Source organism: Giraffa tippelskirchi, chromosome X (assembly GCF_054371585.1).
Source record: "Giraffa tippelskirchi isolate mGirTip1 chromosome X, T2T-mGirTip1v1.2.pri, whole genome shotgun sequence".
Taxonomy (NCBI): Eukaryota; Metazoa; Chordata; class Mammalia; order Artiodactyla; family Giraffidae; genus Giraffa; species Giraffa tippelskirchi.
This window is the reverse complement of record NC_137289.1, coordinates 3,144,245-3,166,899: the sequence shown is the minus strand read 5'-3', so window position 1 is coordinate 3,166,899 and position 22,655 is coordinate 3,144,245. Positions and strand designations below refer to the sequence as shown.

At 43.1% G+C, this 22,655-nt stretch overlaps 2 protein-coding genes across 4 annotated transcripts in view; one reads left to right on the top strand and one right to left on the bottom strand.

The window, feature by feature from the left end:
* Nucleotides 1-15,080: 15,080 nt before the first annotated feature.
* Nucleotides 15,081-19,304, bottom strand: CETN2 (centrin 2). 2 transcript variants are annotated; one of them, XR_014076120.1, is made up of 6 exons: nt 19,197-19,304; nt 18,105-18,263; nt 17,717-17,845; nt 16,122-16,259; nt 15,533-15,703; nt 15,081-15,399 (listed from the first exon to the last, which is right to left on the bottom strand). XR_014076120.1 is itself a non-coding variant. In XM_081567373.1 (5 exons), the coding sequence occupies exons 1-5, from the start codon at nt 19,293-19,295 to the stop codon at nt 15,614-15,616; spliced, it is 615 nt and encodes a 204-aa protein (XP_081423499.1). In that variant the 5' UTR covers nt 19,296-19,304; the 3' UTR covers nt 15,081-15,613. The 2 variants fall into 2 exon arrangements, 1 of the variants encoding a protein (XP_081423499.1); XM_081567373.1 differs by having other exon boundaries at nt 15,081-15,703.
* A 191-nt stretch (nt 19,305-19,495) lies between these two features.
* The window catches only part of NSDHL (NAD(P) dependent 3-beta-hydroxysteroid dehydrogenase NSDHL), a 29,588-nt gene continuing 26,428 nt past the window's right edge, over nt 19,496-22,655 (top strand). For both annotated transcript variants that reach the window (XM_081567372.1, XM_081567371.1), the window contains exon 1: nt 19,496-19,598. The gene's annotated coding sequence lies outside the window, so the exon portion shown is untranslated. The remainder of the gene's footprint in view (nt 19,599-22,655) is intronic.

The following is a 22,655-nucleotide window of genomic DNA, read 5'->3' as shown; positions in this document are numbered from 1 at the left end:
CTCATGTCATAGTTTAACAGGCCCGAGTATCCTCAACATGTGTTGCACATTGGCAGTTGGATTTAGAGGTATAATCAGACTCAAGTTTGATATTTTAGGAGGAAGACTACATTGTAGGTGGGACAGCATTCTTCATCAGGAGGCACATTATATCTTGTTGTCTGTTTTTCTATTGCCAGTACCCACTGATTCTTAATGCTTAGATCTTTAATTTATTAGAGGTTGCAAATAGCAATAATCCAAGGCTATCTTACTCCTTCATTTCTTTGTTGGAATACTTCTATAAAGACACTCTTTCCCTCATCTATAGTTTGTATAATAAAGGACTGACAAATGCTTGAATCTTTCCCTTTGTTTCCCAATTTCCAAAAGAAAGCACTAATCTAGCATCCTCACAAAATTGTCATTTTAAAATATCATTTTGAGCTTGTATATTTAGACAAATTTTATCTAACTTAATCAATTACAGTTTCATTCTTACTGATCATGAAGTGGTCTCCTCTGTGGCCAGTATGAGTCCCTTTCAGGTAGTTGGGATCCTAAGACTTTTGAACACCACCCTACTAATCTTCATTTTGCAGTATGACAAGATGTTCCATGCTTATCTGTTATGTTCCTTGCCCCATACTTGGAACAAGCTATTTTCTCAAAGACCTCCATTTTTGTTTTTGCTGTTGTTTTATTTTAAATGGGAAATGGAATTTCAAGAAGGCTCATTGCTGCTGGGCTGATTTCTAGATCGTGTCAGTGTTTGGTGCTAGGAATTATATGCACACAAAGGTTAAAAATAAAATATCTCATAGCTCATAGTGATAATTTCCATCCATATTCAAGATTACAGAGTAAGTTTAACACTTTTTTCTGCACACACACATACACACATTGAATTAGAATATAACATACTTGCTTATTTCTTTTATCCTACACTATACATTTGAGCAAACTCAGGGAAATAGTGAAGGACAGGGAAGCCTGGCGTGCTGTAGTCCATGGGGTTGTAAAGAGTTGGACACGGGTGAGCAACTGAACAACAACAACAACCTGTTTGTCAGACCGTGGGATAATATGTGCTCTAGGCTGAATTTCAGTCCCCCAAAATTCCTATGTTGAAGCCCCAACACTAATACCTCAGAATGTGACTGGATTTGCAGATAAGATCTTTAAAGGGGTGATTAAAGTTAAATGAGGTCATTAGGATGGGCCCTAACTCAATATGACCCGTGTCCTTATGAGAAGAAGAGATTAGGACACAGACAGGCAGAGGGAAGACCACATGAGGACACAGGGAAAAGATTGCCATCTACATGCCAAGGAGAGAGGCCTCAGAAGGAACAGCTATGCTGACCCCTTGATCTCAGACTTCCAGCCTCCAGAAGTGGGAGACAATAGGCTTAAGCCCCTCAGTGGTTGGTATTTCATTATGGCGGCCCCACCAGATAATAGGGGGCTTCTCTGGTAGCTCAGATGGTAAAGAATCTGCCTGTGATGCAGGATGCCCAGGTTTTATCCTTGGGTCAGGAAGATCCTCTGGAGAAAGAAATGGCAACCCACTCCAGTATTCTTGCCTGGAGAATTCCATGGACAGAGGAGCCTGGCGGGCTCCAGTCCGTGGGGTCACAATGAGTCAGACTGAGTGACTAACACACACACAACAGACCAATGTGTCCTTTAGTGCTCCCACTTGTGTGAGGTACAGACCATGAGTATCTCACAGAGCAGGTACCTGCAACTTGGAGGGATTGCATGACCTTGCTTGGGGTCATGCAAGCTACCAAGCAGCCCAAGCCAGGACTCAGATTCAGCTTAGTCTGACACTCAAGGCTGTGTTGATAGCTCAGGCAGCCTGAGTGGGTTGCACTGCAGCTTATCCAATTCAGAACATCTGGATCTGTTTCTCTCTGCTGTCCCGTGGGCTAAGGGATGTCTGACATGACTCTCCTGTCCCAGGGCCCATGACCAGCACATTTCTGCCCAAGATTCCAGTTTCTCAAAGCTTCCTGGTCTTTGGCACCTGTGCCCCAGGCTAAGATGATCACCCTGGATAGATCCTTTCACAAAAGGACACTGAGGCCATATTGACATTTTCCGTCCAGAAGACCAAACAAAACAGTGGACATGAAAGGCCTTTGAAAAGTGTCAGTAAGCAAAGTAGCAGTCACATGGGATCCCTAAGCCCTTCAACACTAGAGGATACTTTTCTTTAGTGTTAAAGTGACTGTACCAGGAAAATGCAAATGCTGCTGCTTTCATGCGGGGGTGAGGGTGGAGTGAAATTCAGCTCTCTGTGACTCTCCCCTTTCATCCCCAAGGCAGCCAAGTATCTCCCTAAGCAAAGAACTACCTACCCAGAGAAAACCATGGCTCTCCCCTGGAAAGCAAAAGCAGCTGCAGTTGGTTAAGAGGATGGATTTTTTTGTTAACAGTGCTTTATCAAGATACAATGTACATACAAAACCACAGGGAAAAAAAAATGCACAGATATGGCAGCCTGGATGGGAGGGGAGTTTAGGGGAGAACATGTATATGCATGGCTGAGTCCATTCCCCATTTACCTGAAACTATCAGAACATTGCTAATCGCCTATACCCCAATATAAAATAAAAAGTTTTTAAAAATTAAGAAAACAAAAAAAAATGCACAAATCAGAAGTGTAATACTTGAGAAATCTGTGATCATCATGCAGGTCAAAATGATAGTTGTGATTGTTAAGTGGAAATCCCCACCTCTCTACAACAAAGTTTCCATGCATACTGTGACAGCTCTGATTGTACCAGGTATTGGGCCCTAAGGATGCAGAGTTGAAGGTCAGTGGAGTAGATGACCTTGCTAACCTAGTAGAACCAGAGCGATGCCAGAGATCAGGGGTTAGAGAAACACAGAGAGGAGCATAGATCCAAGTCAAGCCATCATGAAAGATTCCCTTTGAGTATGTGACAGGTAAACTGGATCATGTAGGATAAGAATGAGTCTGCTGGGGAAGAGAAGAAATAAGTGGATATTGTAGACATAAGAGTGTGTGGAGGCTTAAGGGTATCAAACAGTTTAGGAGAAAGACTTCAGGGTAAATACAGCATAGGATGGCTCACTTGGGGTCAGAAACAAGATATAATTATAGAGAAATGAAAGCAAGGTTCTTGTGTGACTTGGAAGCCGTTTCTGAAGTCAGAACAGTTAGTGCCTAATGTTCATGTTAGATTTTATTGCTGTGGTCAAAGGCTGTTATGCAATACACAGGGCAAAGAGCAGGGACTGCAGGATTCTCACAGCAACATTCAGAATAAATGTGAGTCTCTGCCTGACAAGTGATATTGCAGAGCAAGTTATATAAATGGAATTACTTATCTAATCAATCACAGCACAAATTGATCAAGGTGTCTAAAATCAGCTCAGCACTGATGTTTAAAATGGTCAAAGATGTTTAAACTTAACAAACCTAAATGCATGTTTCACCTCATTGTCCAAGCATATCATTTTCTCCTTCTTTAATCATTTATTTTGTCACCAGAATGTATATTTTCAAGTGTCCTTAAATCCTTTCTGAAAAAAAGAAAAATAAACACCTAGATAGCCACATACGTATGTACATAAGAAACAGTCCATCCTTTCCCAGCATCCCTGACATAAACCAAACTGTTATATACACTCAAGTCTGTTTCAAGACCATTCCTTCTGTTCCAATAATCAATTTTTTTCTTGGTCTTATACCACACTGGTTTTATTTACTATGGATATTTCCCTTTAAACATTCAAACATTCTCAACTCTCTCCCATTAAAAACAAAATAATAAAAGTTCATTCCCGTGACACTTCCACATGACCACTAGGTACTATCCTTCTCTTCTTATCCTTTTATAGTCAACTTTCTCAAAAATGTTCTACATACATTCCTCTACTTACCACATTTCACCCTAGGTCCCCACATTTTGGTTTCCGCAGAAATCTTCTTGCTAAAGTCTGTCTCCTGACACACCCTCCCCTTGCTTTTGTGACATTTCATTCCCTTAAATTTTCTGCAGTCACTTTCCTCATTTTCAGTCTCTTTACTTTGCCTCTCCTCCTCTTTCCATTTCCTAAACACTGAAGCTCCCAGGACTTTGGTCCTGGGCAGCCTTCTCTTAGCATGCACACTACACAGTCACCCTAGGAGGGCTCCCCACATCTATATTATCTGTGACACAGGCGATTCTACATGTTTATCAAACACCATTTCCCTTTCCTACTTTACTTGTGGCTAGGATACATTTCCCAGAATCCCTTCTGATTCAGTGTAGACATGTGACTGACTTCTCACCAAATGAATGTAGGGGAAAGAGACTATGAAACTTGCAGGTCTGGCCACTCAAATCTCACACATGGTCCTCCAAGATCTGTCTCTTTACTCATCTTCCAGCCATATGCAAAGAAGTCAGTGGGGATTTTGAAGTGCCTAGGGGCCTCTGGAGCTACTGGACAGAAGGAAGCTTGGTCCCTGATATCCTGTACGGAGTCAAGCCTAGGCAGCAGCCCAAGCCATCTCCAGTGATTTGAACTATGACATGAGTGAAAAATAATCCTTTATTGAGTTAGCTCACTGAGACACAGAGATTGTTTGATACAGCAGTTAACTCTCACTAACTGATACACCATCTTTATGCTAACGACAACCAAATATATCAGGCTCGTATTGATACTTCTTATTGTGCATCAAATAATTGACAATTGACAGTGGTTGCCCAAATGAGAAGACAGTTTTTTAAGTTTATTAGTCATTTATTTTTCATGCAACAAATATCTACTGAGTACCTATTGTGCACCAGGCACTGTACTAGGCTCTAAGTTTGCAATGATGAACAAACACATGTCCAGGCCTCACTCTTAAGAAGTGTTCAGGTTGCTTGACTGCAGTGAAATATACATAATATTTGTCATTTTAGCTGTTTATAAATGTACAATTTCATGACATAAATAGCTACCATTGCAAGTATCTACACTCAAAAACTTCATCATCACAAGTGAAAACTCTGTCCCCATTAAATAATGTCTCTCTCTCCTATCCTGTCTGCCCCTGGTAACTTGCGCTCTATTTTTTCATGCTTGCGCTCAGTCACTTCAGTCATGTCTGACTCTTTGCAACCCTATGGACTGTAGCGTGGCAGCCTCCTCTGTCCGTGAGATTCTCCGGCAAGAATACTAGAATGGGTTGCCACGCCCTCCTCCAGGGAACCTTCCTGACACAGGGATCGAAGCTGCATCTCCTGTACTGCAAGTGGATTCTTTACCACTGAGCCACCAAGGAAGCCCATTCTCCTTTCTATCTCTACGTATTTGTCTATTCTAGGTACATCATACAAGTGGACAAACACAGTATTTGTCTTTCTGTGTCTGACTTTTCTCCCGAAGCAAAATGTTTTCAGAGTCCATCCATATTATAGCATGTATCAAATTTTCATTCCTTTTTACAGCTGAATAATGTTCCATTGTACTATATAAACCATATTTTGTTTATCCATTCATCTGTTGATGGACACTTGAGTTTCCACCTTTTGGCTATTGTAAATAATGTTGCTATGAACATGAATGTGCAAACATCTTTTTAGGTCTGTACTTTCAGTTCTTTTTGTGATACATCTAAGAGTGGAATTGTTGGATCATATGGTAGTCTAATATCTAATCTTTGATAAATCACCAAACTATTTTCCAAAATATCTGCACCATTTTATACTCCTACCAGCAATGAACCGGGGTTCCAATGTTTTCACACATCCTCCCCAACACTTGTTATTTTCCATTTTTTCTGGCCATCCTAATGCGTGTGAAGTGTTATTTACTAATATTTTTAAATAGAAAAGTCATATAAGATTTATACAGTCTTGTTTTAAGAAATTCAAGCCCAAAGCACGTTAAAAGGAAGAAGTCCATTTCACTATAGCCCCCTCCTTCTTCTCCCCAGAAAAAAAACACTTTTAAAGTTTGGTGTGCATCTTTTCAGAACTTGTTCTCTGCATTTATATTCTTATATAGGCATGAATGTAAAATTATACATAATGTATAAACACATTATGTAATTAATATCAATTTCCATCCTTCTTTCCACCCCTTCCACTGTTCTTTCTGTTAGAGAAATTCCACCCCTGAAATCTTACCCTATAGCTTATCCCACTGGTTATAATGTGGTCATTGATGTACTGGAAGAATAAGCTGTGTTGACTAGTTTTATCACTAGCAGCAGAATTTTAGTATCTTTCTCATGCAAAACGTATCACCTAGGAAGTCTTGGGTCTGTTTTGGAATGACCTTTTCCTATCACATATACTAGCAATTGTTTATGCTCCTTTCCCTCTTTGAAATTGCTTCGTTTGTCTGGGAGATAAAAGAATTAGAAAGATTTTCTCCCTCTTGAAGAAAACAAATGTCCGACAGTTTCAAATGGGTAACAGGTAGTGTTTGAGAAGACACTGCCCTCTGATGGCTGTATTAGTTGAGGTCCTCCAGAATAAAAGGTTTTATATATATATATATATAAATCATCTCTTATTGGTTTTGTTTTACATATATATATATATATATATATATATACACACATGCATACACGCACACACACATATACATATATAGAGAGAGGGAGAGAGAGAAAGAGAGAAAGACAGACAGGGACAGATTAGCTGGAAGGATTACAGAGGCTGACTTGTCTCAAGATCTGCAGGGTGAGTCAGCAAGCTGGAGACTCAGGAGAGCTGATGGCATAAGTTTCAGTCTGAATGTGAAGATCTAGAAATGAGGACAGCCAGTGGTGTGGTTCCAGTCTCAAGACCCAGGAAGAGCCAGAGTGCCAGTTCAAAAAAGAGATTCTTCCTCTGTGACTCAGTGGAATTGTCAGCCTTTTTTGCTCTACTCATGCCTTCCACTGATTGAATGAGGACCAACCACGTTAAGGAGAGCTTTTCTCCGTCCATAGAAGTAAATGTTAAATCTCATCCAAAAACGTCATCATAGAAACACCCAAAATAACATCTGACACCCCATGATTCAGTCAAGTTGACACATAAAATTAATAATTGGACTGGTCACACGAACTGCTTTGGAGACCAAACCCATAGCAGGAAGCTGTGGTGTATTTAAGTAATTGCCTTGATAGGTGTTATAAGCAATCAAAATTCTAAGTAAGGAATTAAGAATAGAAAAAACATGTTAATCAACCCAGAGAGAAAAAGGATAGGCTCAACCATCTAGTTTTCACTTAAAAGTATTTAAACTAATTGAAACGAGGAGCATGTTGTCTTAGACAGCAGAGAGAGAGAGTAGAAAGCTCGTGAACTCTAAAGCCAGAGACTCTGAGATTGAGTCTTGGCTGCTGTGCTTAACCTTTCTGAGCCTCAGGTATTTTATCTGTAAAATGGGGTAATAATAATTCCTGCCCAATGCTGATGATTCAAAGATCAAGATTGCCCCAATTCTTTATGGTTTAGAAAGGACTAAGAGTTCGGGAAATCGTAGGTCTGGGAGTTATAGACCACTGTCTGTAGAATGATTGATTAAACCTGACTATGGATGAGGAAATGACCAGAATTTGAGAGAAACATAATAATGACATTTTGACATTTATAACAAGGACAGACAAGCTTGGGTGGACATCAAACATGAACTTAGATTAGAGGACCTGAGAAAGCAGACTCCAGGAAGAAAAAGGCAGAAAGCAAAATAGCACACAACACAATTTGCAGTACTACTGCTAGAGACTCTAGAAGGGAAGATGACTCTGAAAAAGGAGGATTGTAAAAAGGGGAAATCTGCCTTCATTACTTCAAATTCCACAGCAAAAACTATCCCAGAAATTTCCCAATCTCAGATAATCCAAATGAGACTTTTAAAAGTCAGCCATGTGCCTATGCAGGGAAATGAGCTCATATTACAAAAAGATATATGCTTCCACCCTTGCTCCTATATGCAATTGTCAACACAGCTGCCAGTGTGATACTTTCCAGTACAATGCAGGTTATCTTCCTGCTCAGTTCTCAGTGATGGCAGTCCACCGTCTGCAAAATATAACCCTCACTTATGGGGTTTATGAGGCCTTACCTTACCCAACCCCTGCCTTCTGAAACCTGACATTTTTCTCTTTGTTCACTTTGCTGCAGCCACATGGACCTCCTCACTGTTCCTCGGGCCTTTGTACTTGTCATTCTCTCTGCTGCTGTACTCTTTCCCCAGATCTTTTCATGGCTTCAGGTCTTTGCTTGAATGTCATCCCCACAGTCAATCCTACAGGAAATCAACTCTGAATATTCATTGAAGGGACTGATGCTGAAGCTCCAATACTTTTGGCCACCTGATGCAAGGAGCTGACTCATTGGAAAAGACCCTGATGCTGAGAAAGACTGAAGGCAGGAAGAGAAGGGGATGACAGAGGATGAGACGCTTGGATGGCATCACCCACTCGATGGACTTGAGTTTGAGCAAGCTCCGGGAGATGGTGAAGGACAGGGTAGCCTGGTGTGCTGCAGTCCATGGCGTTGCAAAGAGGCAGACACGATTGAGCAACTGAATGACAACATCCCCACAGAGAGTCCTTCCCTGACCATCCTGTCTAAAATAGCTACCCTCCATTCTTTTCTATCTTCTTTTCTCGCTTTATTTTATTGAGATCAATCGTTCTTCTGTCTCCTTCACCAGAATGTAAATCCCATGAGTCTGTATTTTGTTTACTTAAGGGCCTGAGTCAAAATAGATGCTCATTATTGCTGAAGAAATGACATGCTGTGCTGTGCTGTGCTTAGTCGCTCAGTTGTGTCTGACTCTTTGCAACCCCCATGGACTAAAGCCTACCAGGCTCCTCTGTCCATGGGGATTCTCCAGGCAAGAATACTGGAGTGGGTTGCCGTGCCCTCCTCCAGGACCTTTCCAACCCAGAGATCGAACCCAGGTCTCCCACACTGCATGGAGATTCTTTACCGACTGAGCCACCAGGAAAGCCCAAGCACACTGGAGTGGGTAGCCTATCCCTTCTCCAGCAGCTACCAGGGAAGTGAATAAATGATAAATAAATTGAAAAGATAGAATGAAAGAAAAGATACACTGCTTGATTTCTTTTTAATAAAAGCAATGGTATGAATCCCAAAGAACCATTTCAGGAAAGCTGAACCTGAAAATGGATTGAGGCTTTCAAAAATTGCTAAAGACAGGTAAGTAAAAGGCCTTTTAATCAGTATAAGGTGGAGAGAGAAAAACTTCTTAAAGAAAATAAATCATCTTTTGTTAGTATTTTCCTTCAAGAAGATTGACTTTCAAGCTAATAAAGGCTAAAAGGGTTGGGAGAGGAGGTCTAGACAGGGACAGAGACAGCGTGGTAGAGATACCCAGACCCCAGGGTGGCAAGAAAGCATCAGTCTCTGGCTCTGCATGGAAATGATGCTGGAGCTCACTCACGTAAATACCAGGGCAGAGCCAAGAAACAGGCAGATTTCAGGGAATACCTGTGTGGACAGAGGACCACAAACCAGGTCTCACACACTATGACTATTACTACTACTACACAGTTAAATAATCCAATATATATAAAGAGCTTAGAACAGTGTATAGCACATGGTATGGATTCAAAAAACATTTGGTGAATGAAGAAATTCAACACAATGTTACAGGTTTATGTATTTCCCTCCACACACCAAATGGCAATGCCCAACTCTGAGGCAGTATGTCAGAATCTCTTAGTTCTGATGAAAGTTGCCCATCTGCCTGTAGCTACAAATCATGCATGTTATTTAAGAGATTTAAGAACCTCCTTGGGGTAATTCATGGGCCTCTGAAGCATAAGTGTCCCAGGTTAGGAATTCTTGTTCTAAAGGTATCTCCCTAAATTGTGCCACTGGGATAAATGGTGTAACTACCAAACCCTATAGTTGAGGATTTTAGCCAAATTCTGAATTTCCTTGTTCACCAAATGTTTCTGAATGCCTACCATGTGCTATGTACTGTTCTAAGCTCTTTAGATACATTGGATTATTTAATCCTTGCAAGTGCCCTTGATGTAGATTATATTAATAAACCCCCTCTGAACCCTCCTACACTGTTGTTGGGAGTGTAAATTGGTGCAGCCACTATGGAGAATAGTATGGAGGTCCGTTAAAGAACTAAAAATAGAACTACCATGTGATTCAGCAATCCCCTTCCTGGGCATATATCTGGAGAAAAGTATAATTTGAAAAGGTACTTGCACCCCAATGTTCATGGCAGCACTATTTACAACAGCCAGGACATGGAAGCAACCTAAATGCCCATCAACAGAGGAGTGGATAAAGAAGATGTGATATATATGGAATATTACTCAGCCAATAAAAAGGAACAAAATTGTGTCATTTGTAGAGGCATGGATGGAGTTAGAGACTGTCATACAAACTGAAGTAAGTCAGAAAGAGAAAGATCATATTATATCACTCACACAGGTATTCTAATTAAAAAAATAATATAAATGAACTTATTTACAAAACAGAAACAGACTCACAGATTTTGAAAATAAACGTATGGTTACCAAAGGGGAAACATGGAGCAAAGGGTAAATTAGGAATTTGAGATTGACATATACACACTACTACATAGAAAACAGATCACCAACAAGGACTTACTTTATAGCACAGGGAACTCTACTCAGTATTCTGTAAGAATCTATGTAGGAAAAGAATCTGAAAAAGAATGAATACATGTATATGTATAATTGAATCACTTTGCTCTACACCTGAAACTGAAATACCTGAAACAACATTGTAAATCAACTATACTCCAATAAAAGAAAATAAAAACCTTTGACAGATGAAACCAATGAAGTACTGATGCTCTAGATAACTTTCCAGAGGTCACATAATGGAATTTCACTTGTCCAGCTCCAGAGACATTTCCCCACTACTTCACAGTGCCTGTCATGAGGTTTGTGTCTGTTCTCCAGAGAGCCAGGTTCATCCTGAAAGCATTGCTCTTAAACTGTAGATAGCAGGTGAGAATCAACAACCCCAACAACATCTGAAATTCTGTCACACTGCCTCTGGTCACTCATTTTTCCAATGCTTTCCAGGCTCAGTTTGTAATCATTGGACCTATTTGTATGAGGGATTACACAAATATTCACCCACGTACAACATCTCCCAAGGAGATGGACTCCCATCCATGGACAAGCTTACACTCTAAATTAAGCGGGGGGAGTTCCTGCAGGTGGGGGTGAGGCTGCACACCTCCATGTCCAATTTCTGTTTCCTTGACACCACCATGTACACTTCTGGTAAAGACACTTGGAGGAATAAAGGAAGTTTTTCAGTGAAAGAGAGACACATATGAGTTTGCTGGGGCTGAAACAACAAAGTCCCACAGATTCAAGGCCTTAAACAACAGACATGTATTGTCTCCCAGTTCTGGAACCTAGAAGTGCAAAATCAAAGCGTTGGTAGAAATGGTTCTAAGGCTGTGAGGAAAGGATCTAGTCCAGGCTTCTCTCATTAGCTTACAGATAATTGTCTGTCTCCTCATTGGCTTCCCTCTACGCATGCCTGCATACAAAATTCCAAATTTCCCTTTTCCAGTCAGATTGGATGGGGGCCCACCTTAGTGAACTCATTATGTCTCCAAATATAGTCACATTCTGAGGTCCTGAGGGCTAGGACTGCAATATATCTTTTAAGGAAAGACAATTCAGGCCATAAGAAGGCACAATGAACAGAAAAAAGCCACAGAACGTTGGAATCCTCAATCAGTTAATAAACCCTTGGTACAGGATCAACAACGCTGGCAAATGAGGAGGACTGATTGTAAATAGAGCATTTTACTGGGCACAAAGCATGGCTATGAAGAAGTCAAAAGCACATTTGGTACCCTTCCCTTGAGAAATGTTCGGAATAGCTGGGAAATTTCAATAAGGCCATGTAGGAGATAAACAATTTTTCCCTGCAAACACTCAGAAATGCAAACATGTCATTTTATTCTCTTTTAATTAGATTTACTCAAGTATCCAATCAGACAAGCTATCATTCCATCAGTGTTCACACCTGGTAGCTTTTCTGAGTGGTCCACAGCCCCGCCAGGATTCTAGACACTGTGGCATCCTCTTCATCACACTCCAAGGTTGGGTGGAACCACAGCCCTCTCAAGGCACCTGAGAAGATCCAGCTTAAATCACTGGGCTCCACATGATAACGTTCCTTGGAGCCTCTCTGTCCTGGGACTCCACCTAGTGGCAAGGGACATATCTGCAAGGCTGTTGTCTAAGAATTCCATCTAGGAAGCAGTCCTCCTCAGTTCAGTTCAGTTCAGTCACTCAGTTGTGTCCGATTCTTTGCAACCCCATGGACGGCAGCACGCCAGGCTTTCCTGTCCATCACCAACTCTCGGAGCTAGCACAAACTCATGTCCATTGAGTCGGTGATGCCATCCAACCATCTCATCCTCTGTCGCCCCCTTCTCCTGCCTTCAATCTTTCCCAGCATCAGGGTCTCTTCCAATGAGTCAGCTCTTCGCATTAGGTGGCCAAAGTATTGGAGCTTCAGCATCTGTCCTTCCAATGAATATTCAGGGCTGATTTCTTTTAGGAATGACTGGTTGGATCTCCTTGCAGTCCAAGGGACTCTCAAGAGTCTTTTTTACCACAGTTCAAAAGCACCAATGTAGGAACCCCTGCTCCCTCCTCTTCCCTCTTTTCCCCTCCCCGCTACTCTCATACAGCTCTTTAGCCCATCCTCCTGTGAACCAGTCTATCAAAATCTTGTATCATAAAAATTCCACCCCCACTCTCCCACAGCTCTCTGGTCCAACATGAACTGAACTCTGTACCCTATCCCTCCTCATCACCTCTGATCGCACTCTAGTTCTCTGTTCCAGCTGAACATGATCTCATACCTTCCCCTCAGCACCCCCAAGCTCCTACATCCCTGATCCATGTGCACAGAAACCAACCCTTGCTCCCTCTCCCTCTCCTTTCCCCTCCCATCACTTTATCCTACTCACATGGATGGACCTCAGTCCCTTACTTCCCCAATATCCTTGTAGTCCCCAATATCTTTTTGACCCATCTCCAGTTGATTTGACCCCCTCGGAGTCCACCCTGTCCTACTGCCCCTACATCTCTCTGGTCCACTCACAGGACAGACCCCTGTTCCCTCTCTCTGCCCATCCCCACCATCCCCCTCCAGCTCTGTAGATCATCCTCGGGAACTGAGCTACCTTGTCTCTCCCTTCCTATCCACCCCCACACTGCCCAGTTTACCCAATCACTCCCCCTATACCTCTTGGGCCAGCCCTGCATGAACTAACCTCTACTCCCTTCTCTTTTCACTGGCCTCACCTACCATCCCCTCCCCATCCTTCCCATCCCCTCCAGCTAACTGACCCCAGCCTCCTCTCTGTCCACATCTCCCTACCCCCTTGCAGCGCTCTTCTGCCATGAACTGGTCCCAGATCCTTCTCCATCCCCATCTTTCTGACCCTCCATTGAGCAACTGCACAGATTTGGTAAGAACATTCTGTGTGTCCTTATCCTTAGGGCTTCCCTGGTGGCTCAGAGGTAAAGCCTCTGCCTGCAATGCGGGAGACCCGGATTTGATCCCTGGGTCAGGAAGATCCCCTGGAGAAGGAAATGGCAACCCACTCCAGTACTCTTGCCTGGAAAATTCCATGGGCTACAATCCATGGGGTCTCAAAGAGTCAGACACGACTGAGCAACTTCACTTTCACTTTCACTATCCTTAGGGATAACATGTTACTTGCCACTCTCCCTTCCTCCAAGAAATTGACTTTATTTCATTTAGGAGAATATTAGGCAGAAGGAGATAAGAATGTTTCCAGGGTGACAGTTAACAGTGAAATGGCAAGTGGGGCCTACTTTTTTCACTCCTTTCCAATACTGTATGTCTTTTATGAGATCATATGCCTCTTATTAAAAAACAGCAATATGATGAAGGTCAAATCCTCCCAGGAAATGCTGTCAACTCAACTGTGGGGACAGTAATTATAAAAGCTTCACAGACCCACATTTAACAAAAAAGCTTGTGACAAACACAACAAAGGAATGAGTGAGAATGAATACTTCTGAAACGCCTCCTTCTCGGACACTGTACATCCAAGCCTTTGTTTCAAGTTTTCATTGAACCCCCAATGATTTTGAGTTAAGCAGAACTCTTCTCCCTACAGACAAGAAGCCTGGGGTGCCCAGAGAAGTAGCCTGCAGCAAATTACACAGCCAGGAAGAGGTGGAGCCCACATGAGAACCCTGCTCCAAGGCTCCCCCCACATCTCAGTGTTTCTCAAGGAGCAGTCCCTCCAGGATGCTGCTGTCCAGAGACAAGGCCTGGGGTCACTCCTCTTTAACATACAGCACACACAGGGTTGCTAGTTCAAATATAGGACACCCAGGTAAATTGATCTGAATTTCAGATCAATGATGAATAAACAACAAAATGGCCAAATGGGATATACTTATACTAAAAAAAAAAAAAAATTGATCGGAAATTCAAATTGACCTAAGCGTCCTCTTTTTATTGGCTAAATCAGGCAACCCTCTCCAGGATTAGGATGCCCTACCAGAAGTCTGAAACCCATGTGTGGGTGAATGTTGGTCATTTTTCATTCCTCCTCATCCCTTCTTGCTCCCCACCTTCAGCCTGGGGCAGAGACTTTAATGGCATCTGCCAGGGTTTCTCTTGTAGTTCATTCCAATAGGGCCAAGAGGGAGCTGGACAAGGTCACTGGACCCAACCCACACTGAGATTCTGAGACACCACCCAGCAAATCAACTGACAAGAGGTTGGCTAAGCTCTACCTACTGTCATAATCACCTGGCTCTCACCAATTTATCCCAAGCACAAATTACCAGTAAGACCCTTTTCCAGCTGTACACTTTGCCAAAACTATTTTTAGGGCATCATTTAGGCTGATGCAAAATGGTCAACTAATTTCACAAACTGACAGGTTCCCAAAGCAAAAACCAATTCATGTCAGTAGGAAAGGGTTATTTTGTTTTCTGTTCTTGGGCTGGCAAGGAGTTTGGGATCTACCAGGCTGCCTTCAACAAAATGATTTAGAAGCTGAACTCATAGTCAAGGCTAAAGAACTCATCCTTAGAGAATAAGAGCTCAAATAAGAAAGGCTTTATTTGAAAACAAATAGCCCATACATACACACACACATCCAAATGCAAGTAAGAGTTCACTGGGTTTTATAAAAGAGAAAGCTGCACTCAGGTGTCAATTAAAATTGGAACCATTGAAGAGATGCTCCCTGCTTGTGGTGACATGGGTACAACATGTGCTTGAGAAGAAGTTGTTCGGCGGTGGCGTCAATGTGGGAATGCAGGACAAGAGTTAAGCGATACAGGCAGAACAGCAGCCAGAACGGCAGGTGACGGAAAGCTCAAAAACCCTTTTCTCCATTCTAACATGCTTTCGTTCTGCCCTGGGGAATTAAAGCAGTCAGCCGGTCACCTTACAAAGAACCTCAATTTCAAAGAACACTTTCAAAAGTTGAAAACATATTTAGAGTTGTTACTAAAGTTATACCGAGACGCCAGTGGGGGAAAATAATTTACATTTTCAAAAACCAGGCTTCACACAACGGCAGGCACGAAACCGAGTTCCCTGTGCTCACGGTAGAAAAGCTGAGACTGATCTTAATAAAGGCTCGTCTTCTTCATGATACGCAGGAACTCCTGCTCATTGACTTCTCCATCTCCATCTCGATCAGCTTCATCAATCATTTCCTGCAGGACAGGAAGGATTCCACTTAGAGCAATTCATAAATGGAACGAAAGTGTGACTAAGTAATCAGCTTTCATAACGATGCATGAAAAGACAATGTGGTCCAACTGCTGCAAATGGCCTGACTTTTATAATAAGCTTGGTTCCTAAAAAGTCATTTGAAAACCAAGTCATACTTTGCCATATGTGCATCGCCTAGAAGGCAGCTCAAAAGCCACCCTGTCTAGGGAGATTCCTAAAACCTAAAACTGTCCATCAGTATATTTTTCTGGGAGCAGCATCCATAGGTTTGTCTCACTAGGAAAAGAAAAATTAAGTGGTCAGCAGAGTAACAAGAGAACACTCATTTTTCTTCAAATGTAACCAGAGAAAATGGAACACAGAAAAGTCACACGAGGCTCCAGGCTGAGCATCACAAACCTGCAGCTCCTCATCGGAGAGGTTCTCACCCAACTCCTTGGCCACACGTTTGAGGTTTTTGAACGATATCTTCCCAGTCTCATCATCATCAAAGAGCTTGAAGGCTTTCAGGATTTCTTCTTTGGTATCCTTCTCAGACTTAACAAGCAGAACATAAGACACATGACAACAGGGAGACACTCATGATTCATCCTGACTTGTGTCCCACAGCCCCACCACTGCCCATCCCCTCTGCCCTGCCCAGATGTCACATGGATCTTGGTGACAGCCTCCATGACTACAGGTGCTGGGTCACAGAAGATCACACAGCAACCAGGGCAGAAAAAGAAGATAAACAATGAAATTATTATAAACCCAGAGGCTAAAAAGGAAATATAAAGGTTTGCATTTAGAACATTTTCTGTACAAACCAAAGAGAAAGTAGATGTGTTTTTAAATTATGGGAACAGAAGGTGGAGTTAGATTTAGGGGAAATAAACTGTTTAAGCTGCTGGAAGAGGGATCTTCTTGGTGGGGATGGAGGGGAAGGAAGGAAAGAAAAGGATGTTTCACTTGTTATGAGATCACAAAGTGTTACTGGGATCCCCAGTACTCTAACAGAGGAAAAGAGTAAAATCTCCAAGAGCTCCAACTTCAAATATTCCTGAAAGGTAGCTAAAGACAGTGAGAGCCCCTAATAAGAGCAATCTGGGAACCAACTCTGAATGCAGGGCAGCTTTACTAGGTTGTTACAGAATGTTAAGCTTCCTGAACTCTTACATTAGTCCCAGAAGAAAAATACAGATGTGACAAGATGATTTCAAAGCAACAGGATTATTAGAGGAGGAACAGGCCTATGCATTGGGAGGCTCACCTGACACACCGATGGAGCTACTTTTCCACAGGCCAGTAGAATGTAGATGAGCCAAACTAAGGAGGAGCCAGGAGGCCAAAGGGAAATGGACCAAAGGGAACACCTTTCCTATGTGGGACACTCAGGGGACTGAGGGTGACAGGTGAGGTGACATCTTAGCATCTCTCTGGACCATCTGGAGACTAGAGAATGGGTGAATTCAACCTTGGAAGCGGCAAAAGACCAAATCCTCACTCCGGTAAAAAAACATAGCCTCAGGCTGAGGCTATCCAGAATAATGACAAATGGGAGAGGAAAGAATTTCAAACTTTAAAGTACAGGGACTTTGCCTTGTCAAAATCTGAGACACTGTAATATTACTGGCACTGTTAAAGCTTTTACAGCTTGTGCTTATCACACTGACATATCGGTTGGAGAAAGAGCAAAAAAAGTGACAGCCCGTCCCCTCTGCCCTGCCTGGATGTCACACGGTCTTGGTGACAGCCTCCGTGACTACAGGTACTGGGTGACGGAAGATCACACTTTTACTTCTTTTCAGAGGGCAAAATGACTTTGACTTTGTGGCCTTGAAAAAGCCAAGTAGAACCTAAACATCCTAGTTCTCAGTCACAGATATTCTCTTTTATCAGCTGAACTCTGCAGTCTGCCTTAACTTTTTTTCAGTGAAGGCATTTTCATATCTAGATTCAAATTTGTTCCCCATTATTGGTGGAAAATATGCTAATCATTTTAGCTAACTTACCATTTTCTGAGTCATCACAGTCAAAAAGTCACTAAAGTTCATTTTTCCTGTCCCTTCCTTATCAATTTCGCTTATCATTTTCTTGATCTCTTCTTTCTTCGGTTCAAAGCCCAGTGCCCTCATTGCCACCTACAATGAAAAGAGGATCATCTTAACACGCACATCTAAACCCAGGAGCAGAACCAATGACAGTACTGACAGCATTAAGCCAGCCTCTGCTACAATCCTGTTAAGATGAATAGGAACCACTATAACATTGAGCAAATTGATATGTGCACTTAATTTTATTTAATAATTCTTCAGGTAAATAAAGACAGGAAAACACAGCACAGAAGACAAAGAGGCAGAGGAAATTCGAGGCAGCAGAGCAGGAATATACAGAGCTTGCCTTAAGTTCCTTAACATCAATTGTCCCAGTTCCATCAGCATCAAAGAGATCAAAGGCTTCTCGAATTTCCTGTTTCTGCTCTTCGGTAAGCTCAGGTTTAGGACTCATCCTTTTTCGCTGGGTAGTTGATGCCACGTTTGCCTTCTTAAAGTTAGAGGCCTTTATAAGTTTTACAAACAGAGAAGCAAAATATTATGTAATCGAGTCCACATTTTACAAAAAAAACCAGTTACAACCACATCTATTTAAAACAGTTTATACCAACGGATTTCAAAACTTTGCTTAACAGGAGAGATATCAGGGTTTGCTGGAAAGAGCAATAAATCTTTCTATGCACGGTCTGTCCCTCCTTCTTCTTTACTATTGTTTGTACAAGCAAGGAGATCCCTTGTTCTTTTGGACCTCTCTTATTGAAAATCATCCCCAAAGAGAGCTAGCCAAGGAGCTGACTGGGGACAACTGTACGGATAATCAGTTCTCCCAATTTGAGGATCCTTAATTCTAAAAAGGTCCTAGAACGCTACTCCGCTTTGCTCTAATTTCTCTGATTTTCTGATTACCTCTAGATTTGGCCAAATGTTACTAAGGTAAGATGTATATTCTGTCAATATAGAATAATAAAATTCAGTCCTCTTAGTACACCTGAGCCTTCTCCAAGAAGCTCAAAGCGTTTCCCTAAGTCCCTATATTTAACATTTTAAATACACATTAACAACCAAACATAATAAACTACCCCCCATCTCCGTGCGGAAACTTTTGGTAGAAGCGGCCAGGAGGCCACAGTCTGAGACTGGTAACGGCCTCCGGAGAATCCGAGCCTTTTTTGCCCAGGGACGGTCACCGAAGGGGCTGGAGAAGGCCAGGGGAACCCCAAGGCGGGGGGGGGGGGGCGGCTGTGGCTGAAGGGGAGGCGGTGGCGAATCACAGGCCCAGCAGGACGGCAGGCATCTCTATCCTACCCTTTGACGAAAGCTCTCAGAAAAAGGAGTGCGCCAAAGCCAAGAACCGCGCAGGAGAAGCGGCGGGGCCCTGCAAGGCCTGAGAAGGGCTCAGCCTCTGAATGAGGGGCTCGAGACCGAGGCAAGCACTTACCATCTCGGACGGACTCCACTTCCCGTTGTTACAGCAACAGACGTACACACCGACTCGGTGCCGTTCCCGCCGCCCCGCGCGCGTGGCCTCGCTCCCCATTGGCGGACCGCTAGCTGCCGCTCCCCATTGGCCCAGGGCTGGGGTGGGTGGGGCTAACCCGACGAACACCCGGCGCAGGGCGAGGGGCGGTGCCCTCGCGGCCCAGCCTCATTGGGCAGGATCACGCTGAGAGCGCAGATTGGCGAAGCCAGCACCGAACCAAGCCAATCCGCTTGGTGGAGGAGCCTCGGCAGATCCTCGGCTCACGCGGGCGGGGAGAAAAAGGTGGCTACCGGCAGCTCGAGCTCTGAGGGTGCAGGCTGTGGACACGCTGGGGCCAACCAGCGGGGCGCCTACGGACCGGTAAGGGTTGCGACCTCACCCTTGTGTTGGCGACAGGGCTAGAAGGCGAGGGATTGGGTGGGACGATCCGGGACGGGGACTTCCTGGTCTGACCTGAGACTTGAGTTTAGGGTCCGAGGGCCCAGAGAAGACTAAGCTTTCGTGTTGGAGCAGACGCTGTACCCACGGGGCGTGTGAGATCCAGAGAAGGGAAGGGACGTACCGAGCCTTGTCGCAGAGGTTCTAACGTCTGGGACTTGGAAGCCTAATCCAGCCGAGGCTCTTTCTTTGAGCGTGTGCGTTCAAGAGCACTCCCCACCCCCAAAGTAGGTTCCAAGACGGGATCACTTTAGTTCTTACCTGACTAAAAGCCGCCCGGGAAGGTGATCTGGCGGCCTGAGAACGGACTTTGAAGGGAGTGAAGGAAGCATGAGTGCGCGTGAGGGGGCAGATCTCTCAGCCCTTACCTGCTTCCCCTCTGGGCGTTGGCACAGTATTTAGGGAGACAGCGAACCAGAGCAGACGTTTCTCAGGCTGGAAAAAAAAAAAAAACAACCCTGAGGTTTATTGACATTAATGAAATGAAAGTGTTCTCTGACATTCTGCCCTTTACCCTCTTCGAGCATAAACCAGGTTCACAACCTGGTCATATTTGACTCTTTCCCTGCCCCTTTCCCACTTACCAGCCTTCAAGTTCTATCCATTTTTCCACCTCTGCTGCTCCTCTCCCACTTAAGGCCTTCAGCAGCAACCACCCTATGAGTGCAGGGCAGCGTTCTGACCGTGAACTGCAAGGCCCTTCCTGATGGGCTTCCTCTCCCCTGGCTCTCTTCAGCCCCTGAATGGATTCAAATGTGCAGACTCACTCCTGCCTTCGAACTTTTGCTCAAGCTGCCCCTTCTGCATGCTTCCTCCGCTTCTTTTCCTCCTGTAGGTCTTTGTTCTACTATCACCTTTCTCACTGAACCCCCACTGAGCACCCTCTTTAGCATTGCAGCCCCCATGACACCGAAACTCTTCACCTTGCTCTACTTTTATCCTGAAAAATGAAATACTTCCTGCCATATCAATAAACAAAGGATGTCATGGGTTGGTGAACCCTGAGGGAATTTAGGAAAGAAAGAATACCTGCCATCTAGCAGCCATCAGACTGCAGCCACCCTGTGGTGAGCCTTGAGGAAACAGGAAACCAGCCTCAAATATGCTGAGATGCAAAAGAATGATTTCAGTGAGTCCAGACTCTTTCATGTCTTGCATGTTCCGATACACAGAAAAGTGCTAAACTCCTTAACAATGTCTAGTTTTCTTTAATAAACAATAATCTTTTGATGTTCAGACTACCTGCCCTTTGTTGCAGAACTTTTTCTTATTAATTTATTTATTTTAGTTGGGGGCTAATTACTTTACAGTATTGTAGTGGTTTTTGCCATACATTGACATGAATCAGCCGTGGGTTTACATGTGTTCCCCATCCTGAACCCCGCTCCCACCTCCCTCCCCATCCCATCCCTCTGGGTCATCCCATTGCCCCAGCCCTAAGCATTTGTCTCATGCATCGAACCTGGAATGGTGTTCTGTTTCCCATATGATAATATACATGTTTCAATGCTATTATCTCAGATCATCCCACTCTCACCTTCTCCCACAGAGTCCATAAGACTGTTCTATGCATCTGTGTCTCTTTCTGTCTCGCATATAGGGATATCATTACCATCTTTCAAATTCCGTATATATGCATGAGTATACTGTATGGTGTTTTTCTTTCTGGCTTATTTCACTCTGTATAATGGGCTCCAGTTTCATCCATCTCAATAGAACTGATTCAAATGTATTCTTTTTAATGGCTCTGTAATATTCCATTGTGTATATGTACCACGGCTTCCTTATCCATTCATCTGATGATGGACATCTAAGTTTCTTCCATGTCCTGGCTATTATAAACAGTGCTGAGATAAACATTAGGGTACATGTGTCTCTTTCAATTCTGGTTTCCTCGGTGTGTATGCCCAGCAGTGGGATTGCTGGGTCATATGGCAGTTCTATTTCCAGTTTTTTAAGGAATCGCCACACTGTTCTCCATAGTGGCTGTACTAGTTTGCATTCCCACCAACAGTGTAAGAGGGTTCCCTTTTCTCCACACCCTCTTCAGCATTTATTGCTTGTAGACTTTTGGATAGCAGCCATTCTGACTGGCATGAAATGGTACCTCATTGTGGTTTTGATTTGCATTTCTCTGATAATAAGTGATGTTGAGCATCTTTTCATGTGTTTGTGAGCCATCTGTATGTCTTCTTCGGAGAAATGTCTGTTTAGTTCTTTGGCCCATTTTTTGATTGGGTCGTAAATTTTTCTGGAATTCAGCTGCAGAAGTTGCTTGTATATTTTTGAGATTAATTCTTTGTCCGTTGCTTCATTTGCTATTATTTTCTCCCATGCTGACGGCTGTCTTTCACCTTGCTTATAGTTTCCTTTGTTGTGCAAAAGCTTGTAATTTTAATTAGGTCCCATTTGTTTATTTTTGCTTTTCTTTCCAATATTCTGGGAGGTGGGTCATGGAGGATCCTGCTGTGATTTATGTCGGAGAGTGTTTTGCCTATGTTTTCCTCTAGGAGTTTTATAGTTTCTGGTCTTACGTGTAGATCTTTAATCCATTTTGAGTTTATTTTTGTGTATGGTGTTAGAAAGTGTTCTAGTTTCATTCTTTTACAAGTGGTTGACCAGTTTTCCCAGCACCACTTGTTAAAGAGATTGTCTTTTCTCCATTGTATATTCTTGCCTCCTTTGTCGAAGATAAGGTGTCCATAGGTGCGTGGATTTATCTCTGGGCTTTCTATTTTGTTCCATTGATCTATATTTCTGTCCTTGTGCCAGTACCATACTGTCTTGATGACTGTGGCTTTGTAGTAGAGCCTGAAGTCAAGCAGGTTGATTCCTCCAGTTCTATTCTTCTTTTTCAAAATTGCTTTGGCTATTCGAGGTTTCTTATATTTCCATACAAATTGTGAAATGATTTGTTCTAGTTCTGTGAAAAATACCGTTGGTAGCTTGATAGGGATTGCATTGAATCTATAGATTGCT